The 16,532-nt window shown below is 50.8% G+C and overlaps 8 protein-coding genes across 9 annotated transcripts; 6 read left to right on the forward strand and 2 right to left on the reverse strand.

Moving 5' to 3' along the window:
* Positions 1 to 110: 110 nt before the first annotated feature.
* Positions 111 to 551, reverse strand: TrAFT101_005028 (uncharacterized protein; the record flags this gene model as incomplete). Its single annotated transcript, XM_066127357.1, has 1 exon — positions 111 to 551. One exon carries the CDS (start codon positions 549 to 551, stop codon positions 111 to 113), a length of 441 nt encoding a protein of 146 aa, XP_065983468.1.
* Positions 552 to 1,773: 1,222 nt separating this feature from the next.
* On the forward strand, positions 1,774 to 2,859 carry TrAFT101_005029 (uncharacterized protein). Of its 2 annotated transcripts, XM_066127359.1 has the most exons (3): positions 1,774 to 1,992; positions 2,077 to 2,133; positions 2,238 to 2,859. In XM_066127359.1, exons 1-3 carry the CDS (start codon positions 1,912 to 1,914, stop codon positions 2,496 to 2,498), a joined length of 399 nt encoding a protein of 132 aa, XP_065983469.1. In that variant the 5' UTR covers positions 1,774 to 1,911; the 3' UTR covers positions 2,499 to 2,859. The 2 variants fall into 2 exon arrangements, with proteins under 2 accessions (XP_065983469.1, XP_065983470.1); XM_066127358.1 differs by having other exon boundaries at positions 1,774 to 2,133.
* A 2,062-nt stretch (positions 2,860 to 4,921) lies between these two features.
* On the forward strand, positions 4,922 to 5,654 carry TrAFT101_005030 (uncharacterized protein; the record flags this gene model as incomplete). Its single annotated transcript, XM_066127360.1, has 2 exons — positions 4,922 to 4,940; positions 5,049 to 5,654. 2 exons carry the CDS (start codon positions 4,922 to 4,924, stop codon positions 5,438 to 5,440), a joined length of 411 nt encoding a protein of 136 aa, XP_065983471.1. The 3' UTR covers positions 5,441 to 5,654.
* Positions 5,655 to 6,161: 507 nt separating this feature from the next.
* On the forward strand, positions 6,162 to 6,566 carry TrAFT101_005031 (uncharacterized protein; the record flags this gene model as incomplete). The annotated part of the gene is made up of 1 exon (XM_066127361.1): positions 6,162 to 6,566. The coding sequence occupies one exon, from the start codon at positions 6,162 to 6,164 to the stop codon at positions 6,564 to 6,566; it is 405 nt and encodes a 134-aa protein (XP_065983472.1).
* Positions 6,567 to 7,307: 741 nt separating this feature from the next.
* Positions 7,308 to 8,962, forward strand: CLAH10 (Aldehyde dehydrogenase; the record flags this gene model as incomplete). Its single annotated transcript, XM_024900385.1, has 3 exons — positions 7,308 to 7,369; positions 7,452 to 7,851; positions 7,925 to 8,962. 3 exons carry the CDS (start codon positions 7,308 to 7,310, stop codon positions 8,960 to 8,962), a joined length of 1,500 nt encoding a protein of 499 aa, XP_024759608.1.
* A 1,435-nt stretch (positions 8,963 to 10,397) lies between these two features.
* Positions 10,398 to 11,451, forward strand: TrAFT101_005033 (uncharacterized protein; the record flags this gene model as incomplete). Its single annotated transcript, XM_024904006.1, has 4 exons — positions 10,398 to 10,430; positions 10,494 to 10,522; positions 10,607 to 11,105; positions 11,164 to 11,451. The coding sequence occupies 4 exons, from the start codon at positions 10,398 to 10,400 to the stop codon at positions 11,449 to 11,451; spliced, it is 849 nt and encodes a 282-aa protein (XP_024759607.1).
* A 155-nt stretch (positions 11,452 to 11,606) lies between these two features.
* TrAFT101_005034 (uncharacterized protein) lies at positions 11,607 to 14,355 on the reverse strand. The gene has a single exon (XM_024900382.2). It carries the CDS (start codon positions 14,237 to 14,239, stop codon positions 11,624 to 11,626), a length of 2,616 nt encoding a protein of 871 aa, XP_024759606.1. The 5' UTR covers positions 14,240 to 14,355; the 3' UTR covers positions 11,607 to 11,623.
* Positions 14,356 to 14,853: 498 nt separating this feature from the next.
* GPI3 (Phosphatidylinositol N-acetylglucosaminyltransferase gpi3 subunit) lies at positions 14,854 to 16,436 on the forward strand (the record flags this gene model as incomplete). Its single annotated transcript, XM_024906761.1, has 2 exons — positions 14,854 to 15,335; positions 15,419 to 16,436. The coding sequence occupies 2 exons, from the start codon at positions 14,854 to 14,856 to the stop codon at positions 16,434 to 16,436; spliced, it is 1,500 nt and encodes a 499-aa protein (XP_024759605.1).
* Positions 16,437 to 16,532: the final 96 nt, after the last annotated feature.

A 16,532-nucleotide genomic window follows, 5' to 3' on the forward strand; every position in this document is an offset into this window, starting at 1 on the left:
GGCAGCAAGCCAATCCTCATTGCTCTCATCTCGCTCAACCCGTCGAATATCTCCGTTGCCATCAATGATATCCAACGCCAGCGCGCCACCAACAACCACGGCATCCTCCCTCAGCGAAGTGCGATGCGCGCCCATGGCGATGCTCCCCCCAGCGTGATATTCCAGTTCACCAAGCCAGTGCCGATATTGGCGCCCCGTTCATGGAGATACTCGGCAAGCTGGAAGAAAGTCACCCCGCCTTCGACCACGACGCTGCCGCCCTCGAGATCAAAGTCGGAGATGCCGTTGACAAACTCGGTGCGGATGATGACCGTCTCATCGTCAGAGCACTGCGTATCGTACCACATGTGGCCCTTGCCGCCGGCGCGCACTTGTAGGCCGCGGCGGGAGGCGTCTTTGACGAGAGCCGCCATTTCGTCGACGCTGGTTGCGTTGTGGACTTCGACGACGTTGTGGCATGATGGGGATCCGGGGCCGTCAAAGGTGTAGAATTCGAATGCTGATGTGGCGCCTAGCAGGCCGGCCAAGACTGCGATAGAGCGACGAAGCATGACTGAAGCTTCAATTCTCTAACTTTTGCGGTGCCAGTTTGTGGTAGAGATACAAGAATTTATCGAGAAGCATCTGTTCATCACTTCGACTTGGGAGCTGGTACTGCTTATATATAGACAACAGACTACGGCTGCCCTCTTGCTTACTGGTCTCGCCTCTAAAGTATATTCAACAGTGAAGTCATCCTTCCTTTCATTGCTTTTGAGTCTAATGCAATGCAATGCAATGCAATGCCCTATTCCTCGTGACCGTATATTGGCAGCCGCGGCCGCAATATCTCTTTTCACTCAAGCACAAGCATCCCTACTATCGCCAAAAGGGACTTGTGAAAGGTGCACTGGTTTCCTCTTTCAGGCACCGTTGCCGAAAAATGCTTCCCTCAAAGCTAACCGAAGGTCTATATTGGTCACTTCACCATGGCCGGGTGATGCATTAGCACGACCATCAACCAAATTGGCAGACGGGTGAGACTTCTCTCTTTGGTTACGGAAGTGATCGTCGTGGTATTTACCCTGGAATGTTGCTTTTAGCCCTGCGCCGCGCTACTTTTTAAGTCTAAAAGTAACGTTGAAGAGCCGGAATTTCGTGCGGGGGACGACGAATGGCATTGCCCTTTGGGATTTTTTTTTTTTTGGCGGTTGGAGGAGGTAGTCGACTGAACTTGGACTAAGATGGACTGATTCATGCAATGGAACGCTGGACGAGAAACCTGGTGAGAACACGAGGCGCGGGGAATGTTAGATGGACTGTTGGGATGCCATGCCTATATTTACCATGTGTGTCTTATCAAAAGAGAGTTGGCCAGAAAATTGCTTTCTGGGAATTTTCATACATGGGTTGCTGATATTATATAGCTCTCTCAACACAGGACGTTATTGACATATAGACGGTAGTTGATAAGTCAACGTAAATACTTTAACGTGAAACTTCAAGTCTTCATTATTGTAGTCTATTGAAATTCAAAGGCAATATTAAGCTTAATGCTATATGGAGTGCTGAACCCAAACAGGATAAAATCCGAATGCTGGAGCTTGTTCTTTAGCACAACCATCATCCCGCCTTGAGCAGCTTCCACATTGGGCTGTTGCTATCACATTTGCATTGTGCATGCATAGCGCCGGAGCCCGCGGGACGAGATGCTGCCAATGCTCTTAGTTATAGCCCTTGAAGTATGTATAGAATTTTCTCTCTCTCTTTTAATTATTCCGCTTTGCGAAGTCTATAGGAGATGAACCTTCTTACGGCTGCCGCGTGGCTGATCCAAGTCAAATTTCTTTAGAGCGTCATGAAGAATCAACACTATGTTATCGATCACGATGCAGTTGAGTCTCTGTAACGTGGATCGAGATAAAATACTAGATGGCCAAATTCTATTTTGTATTCCTATCATCTTATTCCGTCTTACCCTTTCGAACTTTCCGCGAATTTCGCCTCCTTCCTGTTCGCCTCCCAACCATTGAATAGGTAAACGAGCCATGGAGCTAAAGAGCAATTTTTACTAAGCTTGAGCCTCACGCACGGCAGAAAAGACAACAAAGCCAAAGCTTCATCTCACCAATCATGCATCTACCAACTACCTTAGTATGTACTCATGCACTGTCTAGCATTTGCAACCACAGTCGCAGTATATCCATGTACTTGGTCGAACAGAGTTACTTTGAGGGTGCTAATTTGATTGAAATCAGCTGTTCTTCTACATCTCGCGCATACGATGCATGCCTAGCTGGTATCATTCAGCTGCCACGGCGCGTATATCAGCTCATGCAGATCGGCCATGCATCACCACTCAGCTGCTGTTCCACAGTCCAGCGTTTATCATGGGGTACATCTGGCTGCAAAGGGGTGGAGCTGTTTTCGTTGAACCGAGAATGATAATAAAGAAGCCAGATTGCTATTCAAGATTTGAGATCCTGGCCCCAGCTGCAAGGTACAGGCACTTGGTGTAAGTGAGAGTCTGAATGAATGCCATGATATAGCTGTCGCTGCGATATCCCAGCTATACTACTGATATCCGTTTGTTCAATATCCGTGACAACGTGCTGCGGTACTCGTCAGGCCAAAGACTGAGTCGGGTACCTCTTTATTATTCTGATGCGTAGCCTCATTGAGCTAGGCTGCCATCTGTCTGGATTCAAGATAGTATCTGATTGTCATACTTGAAGCCGTGAGGGGGGCTCCATATTAAGCCTTTACTGTTGGTGTTGCTGTCGCTCATTTTTTTTTTTTTTAAAAAAAAAAAGTCCCCCTTTATTTACTCCATTCAATTTTGTTTTTTACGTTGGGCAAGTAAGGAGTATCAACGTGTGCAGCCACTGAGTCATGAGAAAGCCGTTGAGGCCTTTTGAAGAGGCAAAAACGAATATCTGTAACTGCGCTTGTCTACTTGCGTGCATGCAAGAGTACAGCATAGTGGGCTGCTGGTGCGTGCACGAACACGTTTTCAGCAGCATTTGGACTCTTGAATACGCGTCAAGTATTCCACCATGCGAAAAGTCACAGTGAAAAGGGGATCTTGGCTCAAGAAGGCGGCCGCTGAAGCGACACTGGGGCAATATCTAGTTTGCTGCGTGTGTATCAAGATGCGGTGAAATCTCCCGTCGGCTCATTTGCCTATTTGGTACAGAGCAGCGTTATTAGTCGAGTCGATCACTTGTCTCGGGTAATAGCCGAGTCCGAACGAACTGCGGAGTTGGCCAGTGCCCCTCGATGTGCCCCTCGCTATATCTGAAAGAGACGACGTTTTGTTCGTTTTATTCTAACACGCTTTCATGTTGGTGGCTGTTCGTTATCGCCACGGGGGAATTGATTGCGCCGCCGCTCCGTCTCTTCATGCTGTAGCACCTCCCAACAAAAAAGGCGGCATCTGTTTTCCGCAGCTTCACAGTTTACATAATTGCCCCGTGAGGTTGATATTGGTACTTTCGTAGGTATAAACTACAAGTACCTACTACTACCGGTATCCATTCTTTAGTAGCATGGGAGTGGCTACCTCGTATGGACATAGCTTCCCCCCACATGCTAATACCTACTAACTAGAGGTGAAATAACAGACAACGGCGATGGTTGAGCTTCGGGAGCTTCCCGTAGGCTGGCGGCGGCATAACGTAAGCATCTTGACACGCTGGAAGAGGAGCAAAAGCAATATGGCTACGAAAGAGCTAAATTTATATTGCAGAGATCCTATCAAGGCACCATAAATCTCATCATTTTAGATCGTGCCATGTATATTAGTATGTGCAGTATATCTGTAGGCACCTAGTACTAGGTACTTGAGAACTAAGACATCTCTATATCAATCCTTCGAGTCTAGATCTGAGGTAGCAGCCACCCCCGGTCCTTCTGATCTCGCTGCCTTGCTCTCGTGGTGGCTCACTAATCAGGTACTATAATATATTCTAAGAACTCTCCGAAGCCTTCTCGTCTTTGCTTGGACAAGCATTAGCATCGCAAATGGCAGCCCTCTTATGCTGAGACCAACACCAAAATTGCCCGTCAATGAGGCTAACGGAGCTGGCGAAGCTCCCATACAGGGATTCTGAAGGCGGACGGTCTGCTGAATGGATGGACCTCGTTATTAACGACGGCAAAGCGTCAGAGTCCGACCCGAACTACCGAATAACCGACACCAGGTACCGAATTCGCCCACATCCTACAGACTACAAGACATACATACAAAGGAGCGTGTGCGCTAATACACATGTCAGGCACCAAGGTTTATGTAGGAACCCTTGATGCCACATACTGTGCTATGATCCGCCGTATGCTTAATGCAGCACGTGTTGGCGAGTGGAGTTTCTGTATGTACTCCGCAGTTTGCCACGGGAAGCTCCTGTTATTATACTATATTGCTTGACAGCTCGTTCCCCGGACTTTGTCCAGCAATGCTGCCAGCATTATGCTCGCGCTTGACTAAAACAAGTGGCCGTGGTGGCATGTTTTTTTCTGGGGTAGTAGTAATAGTCTCTGCGACGACCTGGCGCTTATCTGGAACACCCGGACCATCTTGCATGTTCCATAGGACCGGCGAGGCACTCTAGTCCTAGCGGGCCGCAACAGCAGCAAACGCCTATGGGTCACCTGCTATCGCTCTCGGTGAGACGGATGCTGAGGTCGCAGGAAGCTCATCCTTGCCCTGCCACCGTCCCCCGGTTGCAAGGAAGCCTGGGGAAGAGGCGTCAGCCGCTCTGGTTTCGGACAATTCCAGGCCAGAATCGTACATTGACGTACGATTTTCAGTACCAGGGCGGGAGGAACTGGGTTGGGCCTGGAGACTAGCTAACCCAGTCTAGCATTGCTATTGATAGCACGATTTCGTGGCCAACTTCCACTAGCACTACGGAGTATTATATACCGAGAGAAGACTTCCAATATGCCCAGATGGATGAGGGGTCGAAATCTGTGGAAAAAAAAAAAAAAAAAAAAAAAAAAAAAAAGACAATAAACTAAGCCTAGTGCCGTCACAAGTTTACGCTAATTCTTTTACTTACTGTCTGTAGTGACTTATGGGCGGAACGGCGATGCGGAACAGAAAGCATCCATACGAAAACGACCAAGCAAGGGACACAAAGCCACTCAAAGCGGGGTAATCGTAATCGCTGCTAGCATCTCAGGTCCTCTACGAAGATTTCTCTACGAAGACTCTGGGGCACGGAAGATACCGCTCCAAGCCATGCACGGCGGACGCGTTGCAGACATAGTTTCGAAGCTGAAACCAACAGCTGGTCATCCGCAAAATATGTTGAGAATGAGAGAGGAGCCATGCGGAACTTCCCGCCCGCGGGATGCCGTCAAGATGATCGCAGTGAAAATGGCAGTCTGTATGGAGCAATGTGACGACGGCTGGCTCGCCCTGAATATACTACGTGTGTTACACCCTGGGTGTTGCTGACGGTATCTTTTGCGAATGCAACTCGGCGTTGTGATGTATAGGTAGTGTGTGTCTTTGTGTAGACGGGATATGCTGGAAATGTTCTCAAGTCGGGACGAGCGTATCTCAGCCAAACGCCCTGGCTAGCACGATAGCGTCCACGGGGACTAGGTGCCTGGTTAGGGCGTGCTTCTACGGAGGATCAGATTGACTGCCAACTCGGTGCAAGGGATTCTTCTGGATTACACGTACAGTGATTAGGTTAATACTTATGCCGGTGCTAGAGATAGGATTTGCATGCGCTGGCACCCGCTGGCACCCGCTGAGCCGGGCATGGGGGACTATCAAGCCAACGCTCTGCAGCAACGAGGCGATCACTCTCTCTTTACAGCAGCCAGCCAGCATGGTGGTGTGAACCAACCAGGCCTCTCTATGCAGTACCTACTACTGCCCTCAAAGGAAAAAAGGAAAATGGAGCGGACAGAAACTGGCTGGGCGGAGAACTGGCGCGAGGTTGCGAGTGCGGAGAAGGCAAGGAAATAGGGCTGCCTCGATAGAGAAAAAAGATGCCACGAATTTGCGCAGAAACAACACAATGGCAGCAAAATAGGGCATCTGGATGGGCAATATCGCAGCAAGATGAAACCCGCATGGCTCCTCGTTTGATCGTCCCATATACGAAGATATACGGAGCACTGCACTCACTGTACACGCATTTATTTGGTGAAGGCTTGCCTCAGAAATGTCATCATTTGTTAGCCACCGGATGTGCTGCGGGGAACCTCCTCAACAACCCCAGAGCCGCTCTGATTCGGGCTCGGTGATGCGCCTGGAACCCCTTCTGGGGCATTCCCGCCAGGAGCGACTACTCCTACTCACGCCTAGCACCACTCGGTTCGCCTCCAACCACCCTCTACGACACAAGCGCCGCTCTGGAGATGGCCAGCGTTGTGGGGAACGAGGAGCAGCAACTGGTCCGGAGCCAAGGAGCGTGGCCTACCAGATGCTGCAGCACTGTATGCCGGCCTTGCGCACAAATCGCCCCCCTGACGAACTCGAGCTGGCCCCCTCCCCGGCAGCCCGGGGCCCGCAGCGGATCTCCTGCAACAAGATGGGCGCTCTAGGCTTGAAGCAGCAAACGCACTAGTCAGTGCGTCTGTCTGCACGCAAGCATGTACATGCACAATTACGAAGTACCGCTCGCTGCAACTGTGGCTCGGATATCGTCGCTATAGAGCAGTGCGGAGGGCATCAAAGCTGGCGGGGAGCCGAGCGAAGAAAGAGGCGCGGCGGCGGCGTCGCAGCCGGGCTTGGCACTAGAGGGATGCTTTGTAGCTGCCAGCCCGACCAGGGAGCAGTACAATCAATCCCTATTGGCATGCTATCGGGGCCCAATGCACCGTGGCCTTGATGTGGGCGGGCTGAGGGCGACGGGATGGGGGTCTCGAAGACGCTCGCACCCTTGTAGACGGTTGGGAGGACCGTATCCATGCGGTCTCCATACTTTTGTATGCGCGATGGAGATATGGGATGGGGTACGGAGCATCACTGCTCGTCTAGAGCTCTTTGAAGCATCGCCCCCGCTCTTGCGACCAAGATGGAGGCAAATACGGACCCAGAGGAGGGCTCCTTAATAATGGGAACGGGCTGCGTGCAGGAAACAGCCGCTGCTTGTTACAAATAAAAAGGTCCAGTTGTCCCCGACTTGATTCCTTCCTCTTCCTCCATCTCTTTCATACAGTATCAACTGTCTTATCCTTTCGTCATAAATACCCCTCCTGCCCCTCACATTTGATTTTGCTTTTCTTTCTTCTTTCTTCTCTTTTATATAAGAGCCGGCTGAACCTTTTTTCTTCCTTATATATATCAACCTAAACAACCATTCAAAATGACTTTGACCGTTGAGCTCAACGCCCCCAATTACGGGACCTATACCCAGCCAATTGGCCTGTAAGTTCTTTATCCACCCCGCTTGCTGTCTTCGCCACCGCTAGTGGTTTATTCACAATAGCTAACATGTGGGCTTTCAAAGGTTCATCAACGGCGAGTTCGTTGAGGGTGTTGACAAGAAGAAGTTCGAGGTTATCAACCCCGCGACTGAGGAGGTCATCACCTCTGTCTGCGAAGCTACCGAGAAGGACGTCGACATCGCTGTTGTCGCTGCTCGCAAGGCTTTCAACACAACATGGAGGAAGACTGCCACCGTCGACCGTGGTCGCATGCTGTTGAAGCTTGCCGACTTGATTGACCGAGATGCCAAGAAGCTCGCTGCCGTTGAGAGTTACAACAACGGCAAGCCCATCTCCCTGGCCACTGGAGAACTCCAGCTTGTCAGCGCATGCATCCGATACTATGGTGGCTGGGCCGACAAGATTCACGGCAAGACTATTGACATTGACACCGACTACATGGTCTACACCAAGTACGAGCCTGTAAGTGAACAAGCCCATCTACGCACAGCTACTCCTGGGAATCAAATAACTAATCGCCGTCATTTTCGTGTAGCTTGGTGTTTGCGGTCAGATCATTCCCTGGAACTTCCCCCTGCTCATGCTTGCATGGAAGATTGGCCCCTCATTGGCCACCGGTAACGCCGTCGTTTTGAAGTCCTCTGAGCAGACTCCCCTTACTGCTCTTCTCGTAGCTGAGCTCATCAATGAGGCTGGCTTCCCTCCCGGAGTTTACAACATCATCAGCGGCTTTGGCAAGACCGCTGGTGCTGCCATCGCCTCCCACATGGATATCGACAAGGTCGCTTTCACCGGTTCAACCCTTACTGGCCGTGCTATCATGAAGGCTGCCGCCTCTTCCAACCTGAAGAAGGTCACTCTTGAGCTCGGTGGCAAGTCACCCAACATTGTTTTCGACGATGCCGACCTCGACCAGGCCGTTTCATGGGTCAACTATGGTATGTTCTACAACCAGTCCCAGACCTGCAGTGCTGGTACCCGTATCTACGTCCAGGAGGGCATCTACGACAAGTTCATTGCCGCCTTCAAGAAGCGCGTTTTGGAGAACAAGGTTGGCGACCCAACCCACCCCGAGTCTTTCCAGGGACCTCAGATCAGCCAGGTTCAGTTCGACCGCATCATGGGCTACATCGATGCTGGCAAGTCAGAGGGTGCCAAGCTTGAGATTGGTGGAGAGCGACACGGCGACAAGGGCTACTTCATCAAGCCCACCATCTTCAGTGATGTCGGTCACGATATGAAGATTATGCGCGAGGAGATCTTCGGACCCGTCGCTGCCATTGCCAAGTTCAAGGACGAGGAGGAAGTCCTCCGACTGAGCAACGACTCTACCTACGGCCTGGCTTCTGCCATCCACACCAAGGATCTTGACCGAGCCATCCGAGTCAGCAACGAGCTCCACGCCGGTACCGTCTGGGTCAACAACTACAACTTCCTCCACGCCCAGATTCCTTTCGGTGGCTTCAAGCAGTCTGGTATTGGTCGTGAGCTGGGCGAGGAAGCGCTCAACGCTTACACCCAGAACAAGTCTGTGACCATCCGCATTGGTGGTGGCAAGTCACCAATCAACTAAAGAAAAAAAAAAATACTGTAAAAGCTATATAAAAAAAGGAACGAGTTGTTACGAATAGTATGAGATTGCTGGGTAGCTGATCTCTTTTTCATTTGCTTGTATGTTAATAGTCTGATGGTAGCTAGCCATGAATGAAACTGAATGACTCTCTTAATTTTGAACTGTTCTCTTCTATCATAATAGGCGTGATGTAGTTCATCTTGTAGGTGCGCAATAAGCTATTGCCAACTCGTTTGTTGGGATGTAGTTGATAATTAGCCGTCGGGTTTTATGGCCGTTCTCGAGTGCTAGTGCTGGCCTTGCTCCGTGGGATTATCTAGTATACGAGCCTTGTGCCATATCGTATCTTGCTGATGCGTAGAGTTGGGCAAGCAATTTATTACAAAAATGTGCGATTGTAATCCTTCTTGCTGCTATTGAGCTGTATGTTTGACACGCACGAACGAGTTTTTGATGCCAATCATCTCTTTTCAAAGGGTGTCTATACCCCCCAGTGTGAGGATGATATTCTTAGCCTAATACCTCGTAGAGTACATATTAGCAGTAAGATGAGGAATGAATCTTTAGAGTAGACAGAGAAAGGATGGGAGAAAAGGTTGAAAAATACGTTCCACCACTCTTTCGTGCAGTCGTATTTTAGGTGCATATAACTTGTATTTTGGTTTATGGGTTGTTTTTCTGAACTCTGCCAAGCTGCCATATCTGCTGGAGCCGTGGTGGATAGACTTGCATCTAGAGGTTACTTACTATTTGGATAGCTTAAATCATGCTAAAAAAAAAAAAACTTATATTCTGCACAGGATAACCCAGCTACGAGGTCGTTCAAATAGTGTCTTGGGAAAGATGCCTTTTCGATCACGACCTTGTAAATACCGCCGGTAGAGCGGCATCTTGAAGCACCGGCCAACGAACTTCCGCTATCGAATTGATATGCCAAACAAGGTAGCCGCCCCCTCTTTGCTGCCCATATCTTTTTTTTTTGTGACAAGTGACAAGAAGAGGCAGAGCAAATGGACATAAGATGGACATAATTTATACAGCCCTGTGCAGTGACTTTGCGGTTACCGTCAGTGCAACCATCGCCATTCACTGTACAGGTACTTCGCAGGCCTCCCGCCTTAGTGCTTCAGGGCGCGTAGCGAGACATGCACACGCCGCCCAATCAGGCAGCGCCACCACTGTGATATGACACAAACCGCAGAGAGAGGGAGGGGGAAAATCACCTCTTCACCTTGTTCTCGCTGCTTCCATGTCAATCCAGCCATTGTCACGCCGTGCTCATCATTTGTCTCGTATATCTCGCTGCTGTGCCTGTGTGTTCGTGTCACTTACACTGAAGAAGCGCTGAGGCTTCTAGTACTACTGCCTTGCTACGTGTGTTGTATTGTTCTTGAGCTGCTTCGCATCGGGCTTTGATAAACAAGAAAAAAGCAAAATGGCATTTGGACTGGGGCTTGCAGTTCTGCTGGTATGAAATGTCTGCAATTCTCAAATTCTTCTCTTCGGATTGCTAATGCAAATGTCAATTCAGGCCTTCTCCGCGCTATTCGGCATCGCAGCGTAAGTTAATATACACAATAAGCCCCCAGTTTCTAGCTCACGATTTGTGCCCGCCAAACAACTTACACGATGCCTTGAAAACAGGGTCGTCCATTTCCACAGCGCTCATCTATCCCTCCCAGTCAGCTCAGCCGTAACCATCCTCACGGTGCTTCTGCCCGTCTTCTCGTTTCTCAACTCCTTCATATACCCCAGCTTGCTTCATTCCGCCCGCAACTCATCAAACCCTCTCCATCGACTCAGCCCAACCATCCTGCAAACCCTCCAGGGTCTTTTCACCACCATCCTCGCCACACTGCTCTTCGAAAAGGTGGTGCCTTCGGAAACGGTGGAATGTCTGATAGACAACCAGTGGCAGCACTTGTGGCGTAACCGCAATGGGGAGGCGATTCGCTTGATTCAAGATACCTTGAACTGTTGCGGCCTGAACACCCTCAAAGACAGGGCCTATCCCATTTCCGATCCAAAGGCCTGTGCTGGCATGTTTGGCCGGAATCAGGTGTGCAGAGGACCCTGGAGGTCGGCGCTCAGGAGCAGTGCAGGAGCAGACTTCGGGGTTGTCGTGGCGGTGGGATTGTTGCAGGTGAGCTTATCCTCTCCCCCTTTTCTCTTATAGATTGATGTATTCATGATTCAAACAGATTCTGAGCCTGCTCATGACCAGAGAAGGCACCAACTGGTGGACTGCATGGCGCTCCGTTAGCTGGCACCGACAGCAGCAGGTCAATCACCGAGAGAGCCGTCCACTACTCGCAGGCATCCCCGATGTAGATGCAGACGAGGTTGTTGAGCAACAAGAGGACTCTCCCCGCCCGCTAGGATATCAGAGTCTGACCAACAACACCGATGAAGAAAACAGGCCCAGAGTTGAGCCGTCTGGCATCCGTACTACTCGCCAGGAGGCAAATGTCTGGGATACCGACAACTAAGCTGAGGATTTGAACTTGCCCCTTTACAATAGGACCCATTGTCACTGCACACAATTGTGACACAGCACCGTCAGCCGAGCATGGTAGGTATTTGTTAAAAGCTTTCTTGAGTTCTCTGTCTCATGGATATTATCATTGTATTTGTCTCTATTTAGCCTCCGACAAGTTATCTCTATCTCTTTCGTGACTCGAGCGCCTCCTTGCCTAGCTTCTCTAGCGCACTCTCATACTCTTCTATTCTATCATCGTTCATCTCCTCTATCATCACTCTGCCCACCTTCTGTGCTCTCTTCACGCCGGCGCCTTTACCAATCTTACCCCAGAACCAACCACTCTCTCCATCTCCCACAAGCGTCCAGGCACATCCGGACCTGCCTGCTCGAGCAGTTCGGCCTACACGGTGGACATAGCCGGCCACGCTGGGCGGAAGATCGTAGTTGACGACGTGTGGTAGCTTCGGGATATCAATACCACGTGCAACAAGATCGGATGCGATAATGAGGCGTAAGGGCGAAGAAGGAGTGGTGAATGCTCGTAGGGTCTTGCGGCGGATGCTTGTGGGTGTAGTGGATGTGAGGGTACTGATTTGTGTGTCGAGGGATTTGTCGAGGATGGTGAGGAGTCGTGACAATCGCAGCGCAGCCTCGTTGGATTTTGTGAATATGAGTGCCTTGGGCATTTGTGAATTGGACAGCGAAGAGCGTGGTTTCTTTTCTTTTGTATTTGAACTTGCATCTGAATCTGAGTCTGAATCCGAATCCGAGCTTGTATCAGTATCTGAACTAGTCTTTGAATCGTCAGAATCCGAATCTGAGTCGGAACTAGAGCTTGAATCGTCCGAACTGGTCTCTGAAGCCGAATCTGATTGTTCTTCCGTAGCTGCGTCATCCGATTTGGTGGTCGAATCACAGTCGACAGCCATGTGTCGGCTCCGTAAAAGATCGAGAAGGTACAACGGCTTGAGATTCGCGTCATGCACTCTCACGGCATACTCTCTCAACAATTCCGGCAATGAATGTTCCGCAACCTGCACGTCATTACCGCTTTCCAGGACGATCAGCTTCGGCCTCTTCAAGGCGAGCTGATTCAGGAGACTCAAATCTCTGGTCAGGGTGGCACTGAGAAGAATCTTGCGGACGCCCGAGTAAGGCATATCGGGGAAATCCCTGGCGCCGTAGCTGTTTGCCTTGAATTTATCCAGCACAACGTCCAGCCATCCCTGGAAGCTTTGCGCAAGGAGCTTGTCGGCTTCGTCAACAACGAGCCAGCGGATATAGGAGAGCGTGAAGCCCGGTGTTTGGTCGATGTGCTCGACGAGACGGCCGGGCGTGCAGATGAGGATGTCGACCTTGGAATGGAAATCGATGACTTGGCCCTGCCAAGGCCCAATACGAGGGTCAATACGCCGTGTGTCGGAGCTGGTGAGAAGCTCGTCCAAGTCTTCCTCACTGGCACTTGCTGAGGGTTTATGCGACGCCTCTTCTTCGAGCTGCTTATAAGCCTCTGGGTCGTATCGTGTCTCTCTGGTCACGAGAACATCTTGTTCCGAAGCCAAGGACTGGTTGCCGATTGCGATGCCAATGCGCACCCTCTTCCTGTCCTCTCCTTCGTACGCCTTTGCGCAGAGCTCGAATACTTCTTGTGCTTGCTTGACGAGTTCACGGGTGGGTAGGACAACAAGGCAGCGCAGTCTTGTGACGACACTGTTGCTTAGATCCCTTACTATGGGTAAAGCATAGGCTAGGGTTTTTCCAGAGCCAGTCGCGGCTGAAACGAGGAGATCACCTGGTTGTTGTTTGTTTGTTGGGAGCAGTAGCGGCAGGGCCGCTGTCTGGACAGCAAACGCTTCCGTGTATCCCTTTTGCTCCAGATATCGAGCTGCTTTTGGAAGGATACCAAGATCCGCAAAGGGAGTTCGGGTATCTTGCGAGACACGGATTGGCGCTGCAAGCCACGGCGGGAGTGTCTCGTACGTGGGTTTGGCTGTGCTCGGTGCGGCGGGCTCGGGCTGTGGGAGAGGCTCTAAGCCATGAAGCTCTGTGGGCTCTTCCGGCTCCTCCACGATGCCTTGCTCTTTGATCATTTCTGAATACTTGAGCGATTTGGCCTTTCGTTCAAAGACGGCTTTGTGTCGTTTGTCCTCGTCCTCTTCTTGAGCATCTTCCGTATCAACGTCTTGTGATTTCTTCTTCTTCTCCCTTTTAGGTGGCTTCTTTTGCTTTTCGGCAGGCTCAGAGGCTTCTAGGTCGCTTTCGGCTGCAGGATCCTCATCTACCATATCGGCATCTTCGTCATGAGCGCCAGTATCTGCCCCGTCGACAACGGCCTCGTTTTGGTGAGATATTGATTCGTTGGAGGTGGGCTCGTCGTCTTCATCGTCTGATGCATCTCTTTTCTTTTTGTCTTTCCTCCTCTTCCTCTTTCCCTCCTGCTCTGATTCTTTCACCTTTCGTTCCTTCGGAGCGCTTTCGGCCTCTTCTGATTCATTATCATGTTTCTCTTTCTTTGATTTCTTTGATTTTTTATTTTCGGATACTGGCAGCTGCTCTTCTTCGTCTCGTTTTCTCTTAGGCGTCGTAGAACTCGACTCATCTTCGAACCGTTGAATTATTGGCAGTGCGTCTTGCTGCGAGGTCTTTGCGCTAGGGATATAGCGGGAGTAGGAAAGTCCATCCACATTCGTTGTCGTAGGAGCAGATGGTGCAGGTGACTGTTTCGTTGCTGAAGAATCCTCGTTTTTGCGCAGAGGCTTCTGCCCTCCGGACGGAGGGATGTACCTAGCATACATTTTTCTTTTTTTGAGAGAAATGAAAGAAGACAGAAAAATATATGAGTATATAAACCAATTGGCCTCAAAAAAAGAGAGAAACAGAAATGCGCTGCGCCGACAGCTTCACCGTCGCTATTCAAGCCAGTACAATGCGATGCGAATGGCTAGCCCGCGATAGCTCGTCCAAAAATTTGGCGGCAGAGCTGTTATCGGGATTTTGCCGCCTTTCACCGCCACGCTTATCAGAGCGCCTAGCGTCATCCACTGGAGACATAGCCAATTTGGGGGAGTGAGCCTATCACAAGAAGCCACTGCCATTTGCGCCTCACAAGGGGCCTCTAACCTCGAACCAACCAGTGTCGCGCTTCTACAGATCTTGAACGAGCATCAGAAGCTCTGGGATAATTGGGTGTGGAGAGATGACACCAGATGAGATGAGGTGAAGCAAACAGGAAACGGAACCAGAGCTTTTGTAATAGACGAAATGAGATGGCCATGAAGAAGAGGCTGGCCCATTCAACTCATCTTCAGTCCCAGCATCAGTCTCAATATCATCATCATCGCGAAGATCCATGACCCAGACATCAAGCCACAAGACTCAGGTTTCAAATCTTCACCACCAACACGACACAATGGGGCGCAAAACATACAACATCGCCATGGTCAGCGACTTCTTCTTCCCCCAGCCCGGCGGCGTCGAATCTCACATCTACCAACTCTCAAGCAAGCTCATCGACAGAGGCCACAAAGTCATCATCATCACACACTCCTACGACGACCGCAAGGGCGTTCGCTACCTCAACAACGGCCTCAAGGTCTACCACGTGCCCTTTCTCGTCATCTACCGGGCGGCCACCTTCCCCACCGTCTTCTCCTTCTTCCCCATATTGCGCAACATCTGCATCCGCGAGCAGATTGAAATCGTCCATGGCCATGGAAGTCTCAGCTCTCTCTGCCACGAAGCCATCCTGCATGCGAGGACGATGGGGCTGAGAACCGTGTTTACCGATCATTCGCTTTTTGGATTCGCGGATGCCGCCAGCATCTTGACGAATAAACTGCTCAAGTTCATTTTGAGCGATGTAGATCACAGCATATGTGTGAGCCATACTTGGTGAGTGAGATGCTGCTGATGCGTCATGATTCATAGTCACGTTTTCAATATGAGTATAAACTCTTTTCTAACCCATCTCTTAGCAAGGAAAACACTGTACTGCGTGCCTCGCTAGATCCCCTCATGGTATCAGTAATACCCAACGCCGTCGTGGGTGAAAACTTTCGGCCTCGCGATTATCCAACACTATCCGAGAAGGGAGAAGGCTTCAGGGCCGAGCCATCTCCTCGTCCCCTCGGCCCCCACGACGTCATTACCATTGTCGTCATATCCCGCCTCTTCTACAACAAAGGCACCGATCTCCTCACCGCCGCCATCCCTCGCATCCTGGAGAACCACCCCAACACCCGGTTCATCATCGCCGGCTCGGGCCCCAAGGCTATTGACCTAGAGCAGATGATTGAGACCAACGTGCTGCAGGATCGCGTCGAGATGCTTGGCCCCATCCGCCATGAGGACGTCCGCGACGTCATGACCCGTGGCCACATCTACCTCCATCCTTCCCTAACAGAGGCCTTTGGCACTGTCATTGTCGAAGCGGCCTCGTGCGGCCTCTACGTCGTGTGCACCCAAGTCGGCGGCATCCCCGAGGTCCTCCCCTCGCACATGACTACCTTTGCAAAGCCCGAAGAGGACGACATCGTCGCCGCCACGGGCAAAGCCATCACTGCCATGCGGGCTGGCAAGATCCGCACCGAGAAGTTCCACGACGAGGTAAAAAAGATGTACTCGTGGTCCAACGTCGCTATGCGCACGGAGCGCGTCTACGACGGCATCTGCGGCACCATTAGCGAGGAAGAGTTTTACGGCTTCGACACCACTGGCTACAACGGGAGTCGCATCCGCGACTTTGCGCTGATTGATCGGCTGAAGCGGTACTACGGCTGCGGCATCTGGGCCGGGAAGCTCTTCTGCCTGTGCGTCGTCGTGGACTACTTGTTCTTCTTGTTCCTCGAGTGGTGGTTCCCTAGGGAGAATATCGACATTTGCAGAGACTGGCCAAGGAAATCTCCCGCAAAGGACACGGCGCAAGATTCGATGAAGGTTGCGCCAAATCAGCGTTCAACTTCGTCGATTAGGGTTCCGAAGTTGGATCGATGATGATGATGATGAAAAGGGCACCTATAATATATAGACTTGGGGGTACAGGTGGCGGATTAATGATGGCAAGTCGGAAGGAATTTCAAATTAAATGTA

The sequence above is a fragment of the Trichoderma asperellum genome, chromosome 3 (assembly GCF_020647865.1).
Source record: "Trichoderma asperellum chromosome 3, complete sequence".
NCBI classification, from domain to species: Eukaryota; Fungi; Ascomycota; class Sordariomycetes; order Hypocreales; family Hypocreaceae; genus Trichoderma; species Trichoderma asperellum.

Bases quoted from the DNA above. Each gene is read 5' to 3' on its own strand.
- TrAFT101_005034 (XM_024900382.2), bottom strand. From the start codon at position 14,239: ATGTATGCTAGGTACATCCCTCCGTCCGGAGGGCAGAAGCCTCTGCGC.
- TrAFT101_005029 (XM_066127359.1), top strand. From the start codon at position 1,912: ATGGCCAAATTCTATTTTGTATTCCTATCATCTTATTCCGTCTTACCC. The intron at 1,993-2,076 runs GTTCGCCTCCCA...CACGCACGGCAG, and splicing joins GCGAATTTCGCCTCCTTCCT to AAAAGACAACAAAGCCAAAG. The intron at 2,134-2,237 runs GTATGTACTCAT...GATTGAAATCAG, and splicing joins TGCATCTACCAACTACCTTA to CTGTTCTTCTACATCTCGCG.